Source organism: Oncorhynchus mykiss, chromosome 7 (assembly GCF_013265735.2).
Source record: "Oncorhynchus mykiss isolate Arlee chromosome 7, USDA_OmykA_1.1, whole genome shotgun sequence".
NCBI classification, from domain to species: domain Eukaryota; kingdom Metazoa; phylum Chordata; class Actinopteri; order Salmoniformes; family Salmonidae; genus Oncorhynchus; species Oncorhynchus mykiss.
In genome coordinates this window covers 32,287,557-32,305,810 of record NC_048571.1, presented here as the reverse complement: position 1 = coordinate 32,305,810, position 18,254 = coordinate 32,287,557, and the positions used below count along the sequence as shown (strand labels likewise).

Genomic DNA, 18,254 nt, shown 5'->3' with positions numbered 1-18,254 from the left:
TGTTTTTTTATTACTATTTTAATTGTTTTTGTGTTTAAAAAAACAACTCTGGAATGCAAAAACACTGTAGAATGAATAGGTTACATTAGAAGCTGTCAAATACTCAATTTGAATAACGGCCTTCAGTGAGCTCAGGAAATCCTGCCCTCTATTTTTAGTCACAGTATATCATTTTCTTTGCTCCATCTATTACAGCTCACCTTCACAAGAGCATAAAACTAAAGTATGTAGCAAATGCGTTCACTATTGGGAAAAGAGATGCCAAAGGGTCATTTCCTTCCCTTTTTCTAGAACTTTCATACCACGTAATCTGAGTGGATATAAGTTTATCCCAGCATAATGGGATATGTCTGGACAATCGATGATTCTCATAAATGTACATTTTCCAAAAATTGTAAATACAGATTTCTGCAAGATGAAATAACATGAACACTAAAAAGTAGGTATCCTCAGATTGCCTTGATAGCATTATGATAAATACACAGTTTTCGTTTTCACAGAGAAATCATATTCAGGTCCCCCGCTACCAGTTAAAAAAAAATAATGGAAGTATGTATGGAGACTGTTTAGTGTCTAAAATAAGGGGTTAACATTTTTTGGGGATTGTTTCCTGATAATCTCTATATCTCCAATATTGGACGGACGCTTTAGAACAAACTTCCTTTAGGTTTTTGGTGGGAACTCTCTTGTTCCATGTAATGTTATTCAATGCGTTTGTGTGGGCTAATGGCAATAAGGCCCACTTTTTTTTCCTTTTTTTAAATCAAGTGGTCTTTCATTCAAAATCAAATGGCTAAATGATCCTTGGTATGACCTCAACAATTCCATATAGCTTAGTAGAACCCTCTTTTTCTGTCTCTATTCTCTTTCTCCTCTGTTTCTCATTCCCCACCCGCTAGTGTCAATGGAAATGAGAGTGCAACTTATTTGGCAAAAAAAATTCTAATTGAAATCAAAACTGGATGGTCTTCAGAGACTGATGGGAGAGGTTGAGGATAGCTGAAGGATAGGATTAAAAACAAAAATTATTGTAAAATATACTAGGTCCGTGAAATGTATAAATTAGAAGTAGTAGCCTAGTCCATTAGTTTACTCCAATTAGGGGAGAGTTTAAAATGAAGGGAAATTATATATATTTTATATACAGTGCATCCGGAAAGTACTCCTACCCCTTGACTTTTTCCACATTTTGTTATTAAGTTAGTCTTATTCTCAAATGGATTAAATTTTTTTCCTCAATCTACACACAACACCCCATAATGACCAATCAAAAACAGTCTTTTAGAGATTTTTGCCAAAGGATAAAACACAAATTAATTTACATAAGTATTCAGACCCTTTTATTCAGTACTTTGTTAAAGCACCGTTGGCAGCGATTATTGCCTCGAGTCGTCTTGGGTATGACGCTACAAGAATGGCACACCAGTATTTAGGGAATTTCTTCTTCTCTGCAGATCATCTCATGCCCCGTCAGGTTGAATGGGGAGTGTCGCTGCTCAGCTATTTTCAGGTCTCTCCAGAGATGTGATATCGGGTTCAAGTCTGAGACATGCCTGGGCCACTCAAAGACATTGAGACTTGTCCTGAAGCCACTCCTGTGTTGTCTTGGCTGTGTGCTTAGGGTCATTGTCTTGTTGAAAGGTGACCCTTCACCCCAGTCTGAGGTCCTGAGTGCTCTGGAGCAGGTTTTCATCAAGGATTGTTCTACTTTGCTCCGTTCATCTTTCCCTCGATCCTGACTAGTATCCCAGTCCCTGCCGCTGAAAAACATCCCCACAGCATGATGCTGCCACCACCATGCTTCACCGTGGGAAGGGTGCCAGGTTTCTTCCATACGTGACGCTCGGCATTCAGACAGAGTTCAATCCTGGTTTCATCAGGCCTGAGAATCTCGTTTCTCATGGTCTGAGAGTCTTTGATATGCCTTTTGGCAAACTCCAAGCAGGCTATCATGTGCCTTTTTTATGGAGGAGTGGCTTCTGTCTGGCCACTCTACCATACAGGCCTAATTGGTGGAGCGCTGCAGAGACTGTTGTCCTTCTGGAAGATTCTCCCATCTCCAGAGGAACCCTGACCAGGGCCCCTGATTGCTCAGTTTGGCCGGGCTCCTAGCTCTAGGAAGAGTCTTGGTGCTTCCTAACTTCTTCCATTTGTGTTTTTGGCCACTTTGTTTTTGGAAACCTTTCTCTGCGCTCTACAGACAATTCCTTCGGCCTCATGGCACTAATTGCTTAGCTAATAAAAAATACATAGTATACAATCGTTGACTCAATGTCATATTTATCCTGATACCAGATTCGAATTGACACAACTCTAACACTAGTCAGTTGAACTTCTGAATTCATTCAACTGAAATGTGTTTTCCGCATTTAACCCATTCCCTCTGAATTGGAGAGGTGCAGGGGGCTGCCTTAATGACATCCACAAATTGAGAGGTTGCACTTGGAATATCAAAACAATACAAATGGTAACACTTCATTAAACAAATAATGACACACCATAAATTGTTCAACATTTTTCTCACTCGAATGAACCTCTTGGGGGTCAACAGCAGCTGGACATCAATGTTGTATGCAGAAAAGGTGACAGTGTCGTTGAACTCAGATTGCAATTGGACAGACAGGCTAACTTGTAGATGATAGCTCATAGGAACAAGGATGTTCTACATACCATGACTCAATGACTGCATAGAAAATAAACATTGTTATTCACAAGAGATCTCTTGTGAATAACAATGTTTATTTTCTATGCAGTCATTGAGTCATGGTATGTAGAACATCCTTGTTCCTATGAGCTATCATCTACAAGTGAGCAATTTTGCAGAACTGAGGCAGCCCCCCCACCTACTCCAACTGACACAAACAAACCAGGGGCATAGTCTGTGCCATCAACGGTGACCTTCGATGTAGTGCAGATTGTGTTGATAGTCGTCTCTCCCTCAATGTAGTGGTGAAACTAGGATAGACATGTTTGGGTCTGTGGTGTGAAAAAATGGAGGACTGAGATAAGCCATCAAGTACTCGTGTCTGCTTGCCAATGTCTTCAAAATGTTCTTAAAGTTCTGTGTGTCGTGTACAATACTTTTGAAGAAACAATATTTGCCCTCAAACCGCATAGTCCAGAGGTGCACCAAGGGTCCAAAACACTTAAGGTTGGGATAGTGCTCGACATGGTGATGTTTATGGCGAAGTCTATACTCAGGGAAGATCTCTTTAAGAATCTGTCTATGGTCACTAATTTTACACTGCAAATACTCAATGGTCTCATATGTAAACACTGGACACAAGCCAATTCTACCACTTTTTTTTCAAGTCCATCAAAACTGCCCATGAACCATCACCCTCATGTCCATTCCTCCTATTGTACCTTTATAGGTGAAAGTCTTGGGAATGAGCTGTGGTCTATCAACTTTGTCTGTGTGCTGATATGGAAACAATGCTATCTTCCTGTTTAAATAATCGAAAGTGAAGTACTTAAGGTGAATCATCTCTTTTAGGGCAAAGAGACAGCTCAACAGGCTTTAGTTGTCAGGCTAAATTCTCCTTATTGGACTGAATCTGTTTGTTGGTGGCCATACAGAATCTACAAACATACTCTGCTCTAAAAGACTATTACCCCCACCCCCCAATCAATAAAAACGCCATCCTATTCAAGAGAACGAATGTCATGTAATAATGGTACAAGTACAGCTGCGTAACCATACTTTTGGAGGTCTGTCACTTTACACATTGCAGCAAGCTGTTAAGCGTGTGAGGCTGATTCATCAATATACTGTACAGCTGGAGTGACAGTTTAAGTTCTCCTGTTGAGAATGTCATTTTCATGGAAATATGAACCATCTTTGTGGGACTTGTAGTGACTTGGCTCAATATTTGCTGCTGAGATCTTGCTTAGAATATCAGTGTTTTTAAACAGTTCTTAAAGAATCTAAAGTATTGGAACATACACCATTGTGTGTGCAGGTTGCTCGAAGTCTAAATGGCGTTACCATGGGATAGTTTCTCTCAACAAATGTTTTTCTCCTCTTGGAAGATAACTGTGCACCTTCAGCACTACCACTGGCAAGAATATCACTGTCTATGACCGCACTGACAACTTCATTAAGGGTAGTATCACTAATAGAGTGGTCATGCTTCTGCAATACCTCGTTAATTGCCTCCTTGATTAATGGTTGGGACTTGGAGAAAATCTGATTTAAGTGTTAAACGATTTCTTGTAGCTGTATCTGACACATGAAGGATAGACTGCATTTTTCTAAAATAAAGTTCCATTTTGTTTCAGCTGATTCCTCAATTCACCAGTGTCATCATTGTCTGAAGCATCTATTTCTGTGCTCTGGCCGGGACATTCTTCATTTAAGTCATCTGAGCTAGTGGCAGGGGAGTTATCAGTTTGCTGACAGACAATGTCATCACGGAAACCTGACCTAACACTCACTTGGTGTGTCCTACTCTTGTGTGAATTAAATGAGTATGCATTTGTGCGGTAATCGCAACTCTTAAATGGGCATGCCACCATCTCATGCTTCTTTACATTTCCCCTAAGGTGACTGGAGAGTACAGATTACAAGAAAGGTTGCTTGAATGTACACAGAGGGCAGTCAAAAGATGCATGCTCCTGACCAACAGTATTTCTGACCTGCCTTATTGCGATAGAGGAGTTTGAAGTGCATTGAAATGTGCAAACACAATCTTCATAAAGACATGGCAGTGGACTCGAGGAATAACTGCTTTAGATGATAGTGTTTTAGTAAATGTGTTCTGAAGTGAAATGGGGTTGCACACAACTTATATTTCCAAGCCATTCTATTATCGTCAGCAACCTGGAAGCAGAAGAAATGGTGTTCACTAATTGGTTACATAAACAGAATAATCCAAAATGTTGTTCCTGAAGTCATAGGTAAAACTCTGGCAGCCTATCATTTTTAAAGCTAAGAACATTTTGTAAGTTGGCCTTAGAAAAATACCATTGTACTACCTGAATGGCGCCTGAGAAGATGGCTGCCGTTTTACAGACTCTTAACCAATTGTGCTGTTGTGTGTTTTTTTTTTGTGATATTTGTAACATATTTTGTACATCATGTTTCTGTCACCGTCTCTTATGACCGAAAAGAGCTTCTGGATATCAGGACAGCGATTATTCACTTCGTACTGGACAAATAATTTGTCTTCAACGAGTCGGATGCGAAGGATTTCTAGGGATCGGACCCTTTTTTTAAAATTATTTTCGCCTAAAATGACATACCCAAATCTAACCTCCTCTAGCTCAGGACCTGAAGCAAGGATATGCATATTCTTGATACCATTTGAAAGGAAAACACTGAAGTTTGTGAAAAAGTTAAATTAATGTAGGAAAATATATAACATTAGATCTGGTAAAAGATAATACAAACAAAAACATGCATTCTCTTTTTTTTGTTCCATCTTTGAAATGCAGAAGGCCATACTTTCAGATAAGTCTGTGTAATTTAGATTTTGGCTGCCACCAGATGGCAGCAGTGTGTGTGCAAAGTTTCAGACTGATCCAGTGAAGAATTACATTACTGCACAATATTTTGTATTAAGTCTGCCAGGAGTTTTCCCAAAGTGTCAATTGATAGATTTTCAAGTACATAACTATAGAGAGCATGCACAAATGCTATGGTAATAGATTAAGTTTACACACTATGCTACATTGTATCTCTGGGACCCTCAGGATGACAAATCGGAGAAAGATTACGGAGTGTCAATGCATTATTTACCTTCAGAGGAGAATGAGTCAAACCAGTTGCAGTGATAAGTGTTTTGTTCTTGTGCACTCTCCTCAAACAATTGCATGGTATTTTTCACTGTAAAAACTACTGTTAATTGGAAACTGCAGTTAAATTAACAAGAATTTAAGCTTTCTGCCCATATAAGACATGTCTATCTTCTGGAAAGTTTGCTGTTGTATACAACCTCCTTCTAGTCACATTAGCGCACGTTAGCAACAACCGTCCGGATTAGGGACACCAATCCCATAGAGGTTTAAAGGAAGTCTTAAGGTTTTGCTTGCCTGAGGTAGAGTATCTCATGATAAACTGTAGACCACACTATTTACCAAGAGAGTTTTCATCTATATTTATCATAGCTGTCTATTTACCAGCACAACCCAATGCTGGCACTAAGTCTGCACTCAATGAGCTGTATAAGGCCATAAGCAAACAGGAAAACGCTCATCCAGAGGCAGCGCTCCTAGTGGCCGGGGACTTTAATGCAGGGAAACTTAAATCCGTCTTACCTCATTTCTACCAGCATATTAAATGTGCAACCAGAGGAAAAATATCTCTAAACCACCTTTACTCCACAGACAGAGACACGTACAAAGCTCGCCCTCCATTTGGCAAATCTGGCAAATCCTCCTGATTCCTGTTTACAAGCAGAAACTAAAGCAGGAGGCACCAGTGACTCGGTCAATAAAGAAGTGGTCAGATGACGCAGATGCTAAGCTACAGGACTGTTTTGCTAGCACAGACTGGAATATGTTCCAGAATTCATCCTATGGTATTGAGGAGTACACCACATCAGTCACTGGCTTCATCAATAAGTGCATCGATGACGTCGTCCCCACAGTGACCTACCAACATACCCTAACCAGAAGCCATGGATTATAGGGAACATCCGCACTGAGCTAAAGGGTAGAGCTGCCGCTTTCAAGGAGCAGAACTGTAACCCGGACGCTTATAAGATATCCCTCTATTCCCTCAGACAAACCATCAAACAGGCAAAGCGTCAATACAGGACTAAGATTTGAATCATACTACACTGGCTCCGACGATTGTCGGATGTGGCAGGGCTTGCAAACTATTACAAACTACAAAGGGAAGCACAGCCGCGAGCTGCCAAGTGACACAAGCCTACCAAATGAGCTAAATTACTTCTATGCTCGCTTCGAGGCAAGCAACACTAAAGCATCAGCTGTTCCGGACGACTGTGTAATCACGCTCTCCATAGCCGATGTAAGTAAGACCTTTTAAACAGGTCAACATTCACAAGGCCGCAGGGCCAGACAGATTACCAGGATGTGTACTCTGAGCATGTGCTGCCCAGCTGACATTTTCAACCAGACTGAGTCTGTAATAAAAACATGTTTAAAGCAGACCACCATAGTATTCTTGGGCACAGGGACTAAGGCAACATGCGTAAATGAATACCGACCCATAGTACTCACATCTGTAGCCATGAAATGCTTTGAAAGGCTGGTCATGGCTTACGTCAACACCATTATCCCAGAAACCCTAGACCCACAACACTTTGCATACCGCACCAACAGATCCACAGATGATGCCATCTCTATTGCACTCCACAATGCCCTTTCCTACCTGGACAAAAGGAGTTCCTGCTATTCATTGACTACAGCTCAGCGTTCAATACCATAGTGCCCTCAAAGCTCATCCCTAAGCTAGGGACCCTGGGACTAAACACCTCCCTCTGCAACTGGATGCTGGACCACCTGACAGGCCACCATAATTTGCAAATAAATTCATAAAAAATCCTACAATGTGATTTTCTGGATTATTTTTGCTAATTTTGTCTGTCATAGTTGAAGTGTACCTATGATGAAAATTACAGGCCTCTCTCATCTTTTTAAGTGGGAGAACTTGCACAATTGGTGGCTGACTAAATACTTTTTTGCCCCACTGTACATGTTACAGTAGGCCTACGTGTTACCTCTGTGTTTTCCAACTACAGGATGGTTCAACCCTAGTGGATCACCTACCTGCTGTACTGTTGTCTCTCCAACATCCAACCAAATATACATAATCAATCTCTTGAAAGTTGCTAAATTGGAATTGTCAATTCGCTGTGGGAGCCCTCTCCCTTAATGATGTAGTGGGACAGAGCAGATGTAACGGAAATCAATGTGAGTAATCACATGGCTGACTCACATTCTCCAAACTCTCCCGTCCTGCTCCTCCTCTTCACAGATGCCAACAGCAAGAAGAAGAGCCTCTCATATCCAGTAACTCGATGTAATGTGTGGTGTTAAGACTGGGACCAAATGATAAAAAGCTTTGTGGTTCCATCTAGCCCAGTGCTGTTGAAACCCCAGCCGGGTTGAATGTGTCCTCAGGGGTTTAGATGGCTTCCTAGGTCATTGACTGGCTGTGTAAGGACAGAGAGAGAGTGGGAGGGAAAGGAGTGGGGAGAAGGGAGGGATGGATCTCAGATTGCCTGTGGGCATATGTTATGCTCTGGGAATAGCTATTCATCCTGTGGATTTAAACACCAGGGCACTTATTAAATCCTCCTGCAACCAGCTGACACACGGTGAGATACACTGAGCCTCAAAAAAGCTAAAATGTCTTGAGTCAATAAGTATTTAACGCCTTTGTTATGGCAAGCCTAAATACACTGAACAAAAAATGAACGCAACACGTAAAGTGTTGGTTCCATGTTTCATGAGCAGAAATAAAAGATCCCAGAAATGTTCCATATGCACAAAAAGCTTATTTCTCTAAAAATAATTGCTCACATTTATTTGCATCCCTGTTAGTGAGCATTTCTTTGCCAATATAATCCATCCACCTGACAGGTGTGGCATAACAATAAACTGATTAAACAGCATGATCATTACACGGTTGCACCTTAGGCTGGGGACAATAAAATGCTACTATAATATGTGCGGTTTTGTCACACAACACAATGCCACAGAGGTCTCAAGTTTTGATGGAATGTGCAATTGGCATGCTGAATACAGAAATGTCCACAAAGCTATTACCAGAGAATTGAATGTTAATTTCTTTATCATAAGCCACCTCCAACGTTGTTTAAGAGAATTTGGTAGTACATCCAAACGGCCTCACAACCGCAGCCCACGGGTATGGCATCGTGTGGGTGCGCGGTTTACTGATGTCAACATTGTGAACAGAGTGCACTATGGTGGCGGTGGCGTTATGGTATGGGCAGGTATAAGCTACAGACAACAATTTGCACAGAGATACCGTGATGATATCCTGAGGCTCATTCTAGTGCCATTCATCTGTCGCCATCACATCATGTTTTGCATTATAATGCATGTTTTGTTATATGAGATAATCTTCTCCAGTTATCATCACTTTTTGTGACTTTTGAAGCATTTATGTAATCAAAAAAAGCACATAAACACATAAAAGCTTCATCATTCACAAAGGTCATGTTAACTTTCTGAATTATCTCATAGAACAAAACATATAAGATATCCATAGCTTGTGTTAATCTCAGACCTTATTTCTGCATTTCTCCCAAAACTCTATTCTTTCCCCATTCACTTTCCCCATAGGAATGGCTGAATGAACCAGCGGTAACTCATTTACGTTTTTAAGACTACAAGCTGTTGAGCTCTATAGCTAATAAGGTGGTGAGGATAGGCCTCAGAGTGGCGCAGCTTTACAAGTGGCGCGTTACTACAGCTATGGCCAGGAGTCTCATAGGACGGTGCACAATTGGCCCAGCGTCGTCCGGGTTAGGGGAGGGTTTGGCCGAGGGGGCTTTACTTGGCTCATCATGCCCTAGCGACTCCTTGTGGTGGGCCGGGTGGCTGCAGGCTGACACCTATCGCCAGTTGAACAGTGTTTCCTCCGACTCATTGGTGCGGCTGGCTTCCGGGTTAAGCTGGCGGGGGACTCTGCCTTCGCCTATCCCGAGCCCGTTTGGGAGTTGCAGTGATGAGACAGGATCGAAATTGAGGACAAAAAGGGGGGTGAAATACAAATTAAAAAAAGAGTGGTGAGGAGTAGTCTACCGTGTCTGGAAGCGACTTCACCATTCATTTTCTGTGTTCAGGGTTCACTCAAACATTGTATTAAGCTTTACTATTGACAGTTACAGCTGATTTCGGAATTGCATATAGATTCACTATCCTTAAATGTGAGTCGTCTGATTTATTTAATCAAACTTTTTGCCGCCGGCTCCTGATATCAGGGCAGAGAAACTGCAATATGTCTCCTGAAATAGACTATTGTGCATGGGCGCACATGCGCACTAGGCCCGAGCTAATTTTCCCGGTTTTCCCTGGCTTAACTTGCTGAACTTTGCTAGTTTTCATTCTCATTGCCAAACTTCATAAATACTGCACCCTCAACTTCAAAACTCCTTTGCTAGTTATACAATCACGTAACTAAGAAAATAGTTGGGAAAAAACTTGACAATTATTTTTGCTAAATAGTCATGACTGTTTCGAGATATACAGTTGAAGTCGGAAGTATACATACACTTAGGTTGGAGTCATTAAAACTCGTTTTTCAACCACTCCACAAATTTCTTGTTAACAAACTATAGTTTTGGCAAGTCGGTTAGGACATCTACAAGTAATTTTTCCAACAATTGTTGACAGACAGATTATTTCACTTATAAGTTGTTGTAGGCCTAAATGCAACAAGTACTGATCATAATTGCACTCACAGCTTTCCAAGAAACCAAACATTTTGACATTTTATGGTCTGTTTACATATATATATATATACTGTATATATACAGGCTATTTATACAGAAAATTGGCATAAAACACAAACTGTGTGATGGAAAATGTTATGTTTGTGCTTTTCTAATGACCAATTTCTGGGTTTATGTAAGTGACTGATTGATCGTGCTTCGGAGGAATCCTCACTATCAGTATCTGCAATTTGTCAGTATGCCCAGAACCTTGTTTTGAGAATGAAAGGGATATCTCAGTTTCAGTGTTTCAACTTGGAGAGAAGAAACCTTGTGAGGTATTGGTCGGTCACATGCATGAACCAAAACGATAATGATGAATAAATTATGAATAATGAATAAGCTAAATCATCCAAATATAAGTTGTCTGTGTAAGCAGTTTATAAGAGAACTAACGGGACTGTTGCCGAAACATGGCCCAGGTGGTAGTGTTGCTTCTGAAATGTACTCAGAACATAGTTGCCATATTCTTAGAAAATCAGAAACTTTCTCACATTTGCCGTTTAAGCAATGATGTTGCCAGTTATTCCAAAACAATACACAACACAAAGTTCCATCTCCAAGTTTGAATGTGTAAAAATAGACAAATTGCAATAGAATAGCTTGGGACCAGTGTTGGGGGTAATATATTACTTACAGTTTTATTACTTTTATGAGTAACAGAGTAATATAACGAGTTACTGTCTTCAAATATTGTAATATTATTCGTTACTTTTTCAAGTAAGCTATATATTACTTTCAGAAGCATATCTCTACCGACGTGTTATATATATTTTTTAAAGCCTTGTCTAATGCTAACAGAATTCATGCTGTCTTAAAGCTGTGTTGTTACCCCACTTAACCTTTTCCTTGGGAATATGGTCCCATTATTTTGAGTTAATCGAGGAGAAAGAGAACAACATTTTAGCCAAATGCAAACTCTGCAAGGGCAGCATTGATCTCTTTGTCCAGAAACACCACATCAAACCTGAAGAAGCATCTGGAGGTCGTGCACAAAGCCATAAAGCCGGTAGCCAAAGTTCCAGAAATGCATAGAAATCTATACACATTATGATAATAAACAAATATGCATATACAACTACATTTTGACAAAAACAATTGAAATGTCTGATAAATTATATTTAAAACAGCAATAATAACATTAACATATAGTAGATTTCTAAGAATATGAGAGTAGGGTGTATCCCCTAACAGGTCTTGAACCCAGGTCACCAGCACTAATGACAAACACCCAAACCACTGTCCCGATAAGTGATATTTCTAGGCAATGTGAATATTGGGCCAGTGTAGTTAGGCCCTGACCAGAAGAAACCCTAACCCCTCCTCCCTAGGCACTTGTGTATATCTGAAACAACTTGATAGGTGTAAGCAATAGGGTGAATGCACTTTGAAGCAAATCTCAGCTCTGTTTAAATTACACTCAAGAAAATATTTTATTGATCGTAGTGATTGAGGAGTATCATTAAACAAGTTATATGCCCCACAAACATTAGACAACTATACACTGTATGTTATTAACATTCAAACGGCACAGTAATGATTCTCCAACAACAAAGACTGGCTTTTTGTTTAACGCCTATTGCTGTTGTTCCTCCACTTCGGTTGACACGCCAACTTTCAAACACAACCAGAGCGCACATGTGACGCCTATCGCTGCTGATCCTCCCACTTCAGTTGACACGCCCACTTCCACACACTTCACGTGTGAAGTTAACCATACTTTGGGCTGTACCTATACTTGTTTCAGCATGCAGCTTCGACATTGTAAAATGTATGTTTTATTCACAGAAGATTCAGCTGTCGCAAGTTTATTAAATGAGTTGCACCTCAAATTGAGCTGCACGCTTGCAAATAGTGCTGAATGTATTCAAATGTCAAGTTATAACTTTGCCACGTTACATTTTTCACACGTCATGATACAAGCAAATAAATGAATAAATAAACCACGAAAGACCACAGCCTGTCATTTCAAATGGTAACAAATGAGTCATAGTGGAAGAACAAGCAATGAGATGGGCGGAGCCAAGCAGAGGTAGAGAGATCCTATTGGCGCGTTCTGTCATACATTTGCATATTACCATTAGGGAACGCCTACTTTGTGAAGTGCGCGTGTGTAATAACTGAATTCGCATTTGCACTCCTTCAAAACAACGCAATCTTTTGAAACTTTGGCAAAGCGTAAGGTCTACAAAACTTAGTTCACTCTGTTCGTAACAGATTTTAGTTTTGGGAACAGAAAATTGTATTGAGATAAAATGTAATCCATCTCGTTACATCTTCTCCGACTGCAGAGTGGACTAAGTTTTGTAGTGAGTGGAAAAGCCAAGGGAATGCATTTTTGTCTCATTGTTCTATCTGTGAAATTAAATGACACGTGTCGATCAAGAATAGGCCTATAAGCGTTCTGAGCTTTGATCAATGCTGGGAATAATATTTAGATGTTGATCCGTAATGTATTTATTGATTGTGTATAAAATATATAAACAGGCTATATATAGTTTTTATTTTATTTTTACAAATGAGGAAAAATGACCGAGGTCCGGATCTCGTACTCATATGTAGTTACAGCTCTGTGTGTGCAGGTTATGCTTTTAATATGACTGAAGGCTCTACTACCGACTGAAGCGATGCGCTCGCCTTCAACCACCAATTTCACGGCGCTGTTTGTTTGCGCATGGCCAGTCGCTCTCGAGGTCTTTCCGTCTCACTCGCAACCGGCATCTTTGTACAAAAAAAATCTTATCACTGGTGCATCAACACCTGGGGTAGGTTTTTCTTTATTGTGTTTAATATTGATATATCAAGAGAGGAGTAGGCCGTTTGTTTTTTATGCATGGGATGTTTGTTATAGTATTGTAGGCTAATGTGATTATTGTTGAATATTTGTCCTCTTTGATTCATTGACGCATAGGCCTATATATAGATATCGACCTCTTAAAACGTAACATTTCATCTAATAAATAGGCAACGTTATTGTGATGGTCATCAAGGTCATCCCAGTGTTGATTGTGCACTGTTTTTAAAAACTATTAAACCTAAAATTGAAGGGATTTGATGATGTATAGGCCTAATTCATATAGAAAATGTGTCAGTAGCCGACTGTTTGAGGTAAATATTTAGCCTACAGTCTATTGTTACACAGCTAGACTCTCGTCAATCTCTAGATCTGGTAGCATACAATTAGCAGATGAGCTATGATTATGATAATGAAAAAGGTTGTTCTTGTTAATAATATATCAACGTTTTTTGACTCTCTCCACCCTTTTTAATGATAATCGGAGCATCTGTGTTACCAGCAGTAGCACTACATGGTGGCGTTCCATCGAGGTTAAATGGTGGGAGGGATGCATTTATTCCCAAATAAATTGTCTACAATCTGCGAATCAACAGTGAAGTGTTTAATATACGTATAATTAAAATAGCCTGCATGGATCAGTAAATGCGGGTTTGGATTGTTAACATTGCCAGCGTTCAATGTGATTAGTGCACTTCTAGGCAGTGATTTTCCTGATTAAGGAATGCGCTCTCCATGACCAAGGTTTACACACTTCAACGCTTTAATTTGAAATACTTATTGCTTTGTGACGACTGCATATGTTATTCTATCTCATTTAAAGAAATATATTGTGGCCTTTGTTAACCTAGAATATTCTATTTCGATTTAAATTACGCTTAGATTTCACTAAATATGGTGGACTATTCAAATTTGAGAGGCAGGCACTGCATGCGTAATAAGCCTACATGTCAATGTCTATTTCATAATTTCACACATTTCTGCAGGTGTTCAGCAAAATAATTAAGGGTGGCATAATTTAACGACATGAGCAGATCCACTGAATGTCCATGGAGTCTGTGAAATCCGTAGAGCTCCATGAATTGGGGGATGGGGACAAGCGCGCTGCCTGCGAGGCCGCTACAACTCCGGGACAAGGTCCTCGGACAGCGCCCAAAGCTGGAATCGAGAACACGTCATATCAGGAAGAAGAGCACGAGATGAGGTTCAGTGACCCAGCCAGCTCGAGTGTTCATCGGTCCATGTCTAATGATAGGGGTTACCAGACACAACCCCAGCCTTTCCAGCGAAATGAGCTGTCACCCCGGTCTGAGGAGGGCCATGTGACTGACTTCAATGACCATTCTGTCGACTATGGGTTCATATCTGCCCTGGTGTTCTTGGTGGGTGGAATAGTACTGGTAATCATTGCCTATACCATCCCCAGAGAGGCTAAGGTCAACCCAGACCTGGTGTCAGCTCGTCAGATGGAGAAACTGGAGATGTACTACGCACAACTGGGCTCGCACCTCGACAAGTGTATCATAGCAGGCCTGGGACTGTTGACTCTCGGGGGAATGCTCTTGTCCATCTTGCTAATGGTGTCCATATGCAAAGGTGAGCTGTACCGCCAGAGGACTTTTGTCCAACCCAGGAAGACGTACGGGTCGATTCACCTGCGGATGAGACAGTTGGGCGAGGGGGCAGAATCTATTGTTGAATGTGAACCTAGTCACACTGGCACCACAGCTCCAGCCATAAGTACAGATGGAACACAGATGTCCAGTGGGACCCAACAGGAGTAGCACAATCTGAGCACATTTCTATCCACAGACTATGTGAAGGGTTGTAATCATTGCTTGAGGGGCTTTGTGAAAAGTGAAGCAAGCAAGGTAAGCTGAATGTGGTTAAGACTAAGAGCACATCTGGAACTACACATCATGTATTGTTGGATGTAGGATCAAATCAGAGACTGAGATGGAACTGAAAAGCACAATGGGCCCCTTTGAGGAACTCATTGTATGGGCTAACTTGACATGCTGTAAACAGATGGCTATCAGCATCTTTTCAAGACTTGAATATATGTCTGGATACTATATTTATCACATTGTTAATGAACAAAACATGTACAATATGTATAGGCCTACAAATGCTGTTGTTGTTATTGTTATCATGTAAGGATACAATGCCTTAAAAAGTTAGTCACTGTAAATTGTGTACACATATGCTAACATTCTAAGCTCATGTGAGCCAATAAGCCAAGTTAAATATGTAGCAACTCACTGGAGCCACTTAACCTGTTGGTTGTTATTATAACGGGGTCTTGGCAAGAATATACAGCAGCACAAACAATAACATCGAAGCAAGTGAAATGTTAGATATGCATCAGAGGCTTTGGGCCAGGTTTTTGATGAATTTAAGAAAACAACAGATTATTTTATTTCATAATGATGTAGAAATATATATACCAAATGTGGAGAACCGGCAACAACTTTTCCTCCAAAACATGTTAAGGAGAATGTCCACACACACATACCATCATGCAAGGTCTTGACCAAAGAAATGGGGTCATAATTATATACTATAATTGTCCCAGTTGTTTGCTACAAATTTAGCCTTTATCTTTAAAAATACATTAGAGCCATTTGGTAACATATATCATATATCATAGAAGTCCTTATGAAACTTTGCAATGGAATAATGGAGCTGGAAGAATAAAACTCTCTCTTTCTCTCTCCCCCCTCTCTCTTTTCAAATCAGCATGTTAAACAGCAGCAGCACAATATTTATTTATTATAAATATCAAACATTCATGATAATGAAATATATCGCCTCCAGATAACAGTTATTATCCAAATGATATATTACTACAGACCATATTATTTAATGCAAACCAAAGGCCTTTTCAAATGATTTAATGGAGAAAGCTAATCACTTATAAAGAAAGTGGTAAGAACAAAGTACTAGTATACAGATGATGATTTTCTTACCATCTGGTGATGCATTACATATAGAGCAACTGAATGAGACAATTTATAAAGCTCAGAAAGCATATTAATGATTTAAAGCTAAGGCTCCTTTAACATCAACTGAGGCTAAGGATTTGGCAATTTGTCTTCTCTTACAATTCAACTGCGAAGTTGATATCCATTCAGTGTATGTAATAAATGTAATAGCCCAACATAAAAACACATCTAAATCAGAGTGTATTAGTCACATGCACAGGGTTAGATGTGTTTGCAGGGTACATTGATATTCGTATGCTCAGAGCTCCAACAATGCAGGTCAAAGAGAAGTGAGTGAAACAATAATAACAAATATAAATAATACTAAGTAAAATAATATATAATAATCAAATAATTCAAATGCTGTGTTGTATACTCATTGTTGGTCTATATTGGCAAGTGCACTTTTGGAACGGAGGAGCACATTTTCCTGGAAGAAATTACAAATATCTGGCTTACTGCTATTAGCCATAAATACTGTAAGTTATGTAAAGGTGGCCATTGTTTTAATTTTGAATCATGGAGTTAATATTATATTCACAACAAATATAGACAATATATCAGAGAATTAAGTTTACAGATATTTAACAACTATTTATATACAGTATATATACAGAACCATTGTTGGATCAATGTATCGTAGAAAATATTTGACCTCCACAATTGCTGCTGTTCACGTCATAGGCCTACTCATAAGTATTGTACATTGATGAAACTTGCAGAGTAATCTAGCCGTAGATATCAGTTCAAGGTTTTAGGCGGCTTTTTCTTATAATGGTGTTTTCAACAATCAATAAAGTGTCTGTCTATAGGTTATGACCAAGAGTAATGTTGCATTGGTTGTTATTCAAACTGTTAAATAGAGAGGATCCGTTGAATGTCCATATTAATCTGATTGTGTTTGATGAATGTTAGGTAATGTTGTATTACTACAGAGATGTTGGACTCATAAAGGCCCTGCTAGTCTAAGTTTTCAGTTATTACACGTGAATACATACATTTCACATATGCACAACTGGAATACACTTCAATACCTTCTCACTTAGTTTGGGTACCAGTCTGTTTTTGCCGTCATGCCACTCTTTGCCGCTCTTTGTCATGCCAAAGACGACAATGAGTTGACATGATAGCACCAACATGATCTGGGACTAGGCTACTTCTCACTCAAAAAGGTGAACAACTGTGGCATCACAATAATGCTCACAGTATTCATATTATGGTTGATGCAATACTGATGTATGTTGACATTTGACGATTGAATGACGGTTAGCATGATATCTTCACATTTTACACACAAAAACCACACAAGAACTTATGTTGTCACAATTACAGTTGAAGTTGGAAGTTTACATACACCTTCGCCAAATACATTTAAACTCAGTTTTTCACAATTCCTGACATTTAATCCTAGTCAAAATTCCCTGTCTTAGGTCAGTTAGGATCATCACTTTATTTTAAGAATGTGAAATGTCAGAATAATAGTAGAGAGAATGACTTATTTCAGCTTGTATTTCTTTCATCACATTCCCAATGGGTCAGAAGTTTACATACACTCAATTAGTATTTGGTAGCATTGCCCTTTAAATTGTTTAACTCTGGTCAAACATTTCGGGTAGCCTTCCACAAGCTTCCCACAATAAGTTGGGTGAATTTAGGCCCAATCCTCCTGACAGAGCTGGTGTAACTGAGTCAGGTTTGTAGGCCTTGCTCGCACATGCTTTTTCAGTTCTGCCCACAAATTGTCTATAGGATTGAGGTCAGGGCTTTGTGATGGCCACTCCAATACCTTGACTTTGTTGTCCTTAGGCCATTTTTCCACAACTTTGGAGGTATGCTTGGGTCATTGTCCATTTGGAAGACCCATTTGCGACCAAGCTTTAACTTCCTGACTGATGTCTTGAGATGTTGCTTCAATATATCCATATAATTTTCTTGCCTCATGATGCCATCTATTTTGTGAAGTGCAGCAGGCCCTCCTGCAGCAAAGCACCCCCACGAAATGATGCTGCCACCCCCGTGCTTCACGGTTGCAAGCCTTCCCCTTTT

General features: G+C 39.8%; 1 protein-coding gene across 1 annotated transcript; it reads left to right on the top strand.

Annotated features, from left to right (window-relative positions):
• Window positions 1–12,559: 12,559 nt before the first annotated feature.
• LOC110527655 (transmembrane protein 74B) lies at window positions 12,560–17,647 on the top strand. The gene is made up of 2 exons (XM_021609071.2): window positions 12,560–13,195; window positions 14,211–17,647. Exon 2 carries the CDS (start codon window positions 14,268–14,270, stop codon window positions 15,006–15,008), a length of 741 nt encoding a protein of 246 aa, XP_021464746.1. The 5' UTR covers window positions 12,560–13,195; window positions 14,211–14,267; the 3' UTR covers window positions 15,009–17,647.
• Window positions 17,648–18,254: the final 607 nt, after the last annotated feature.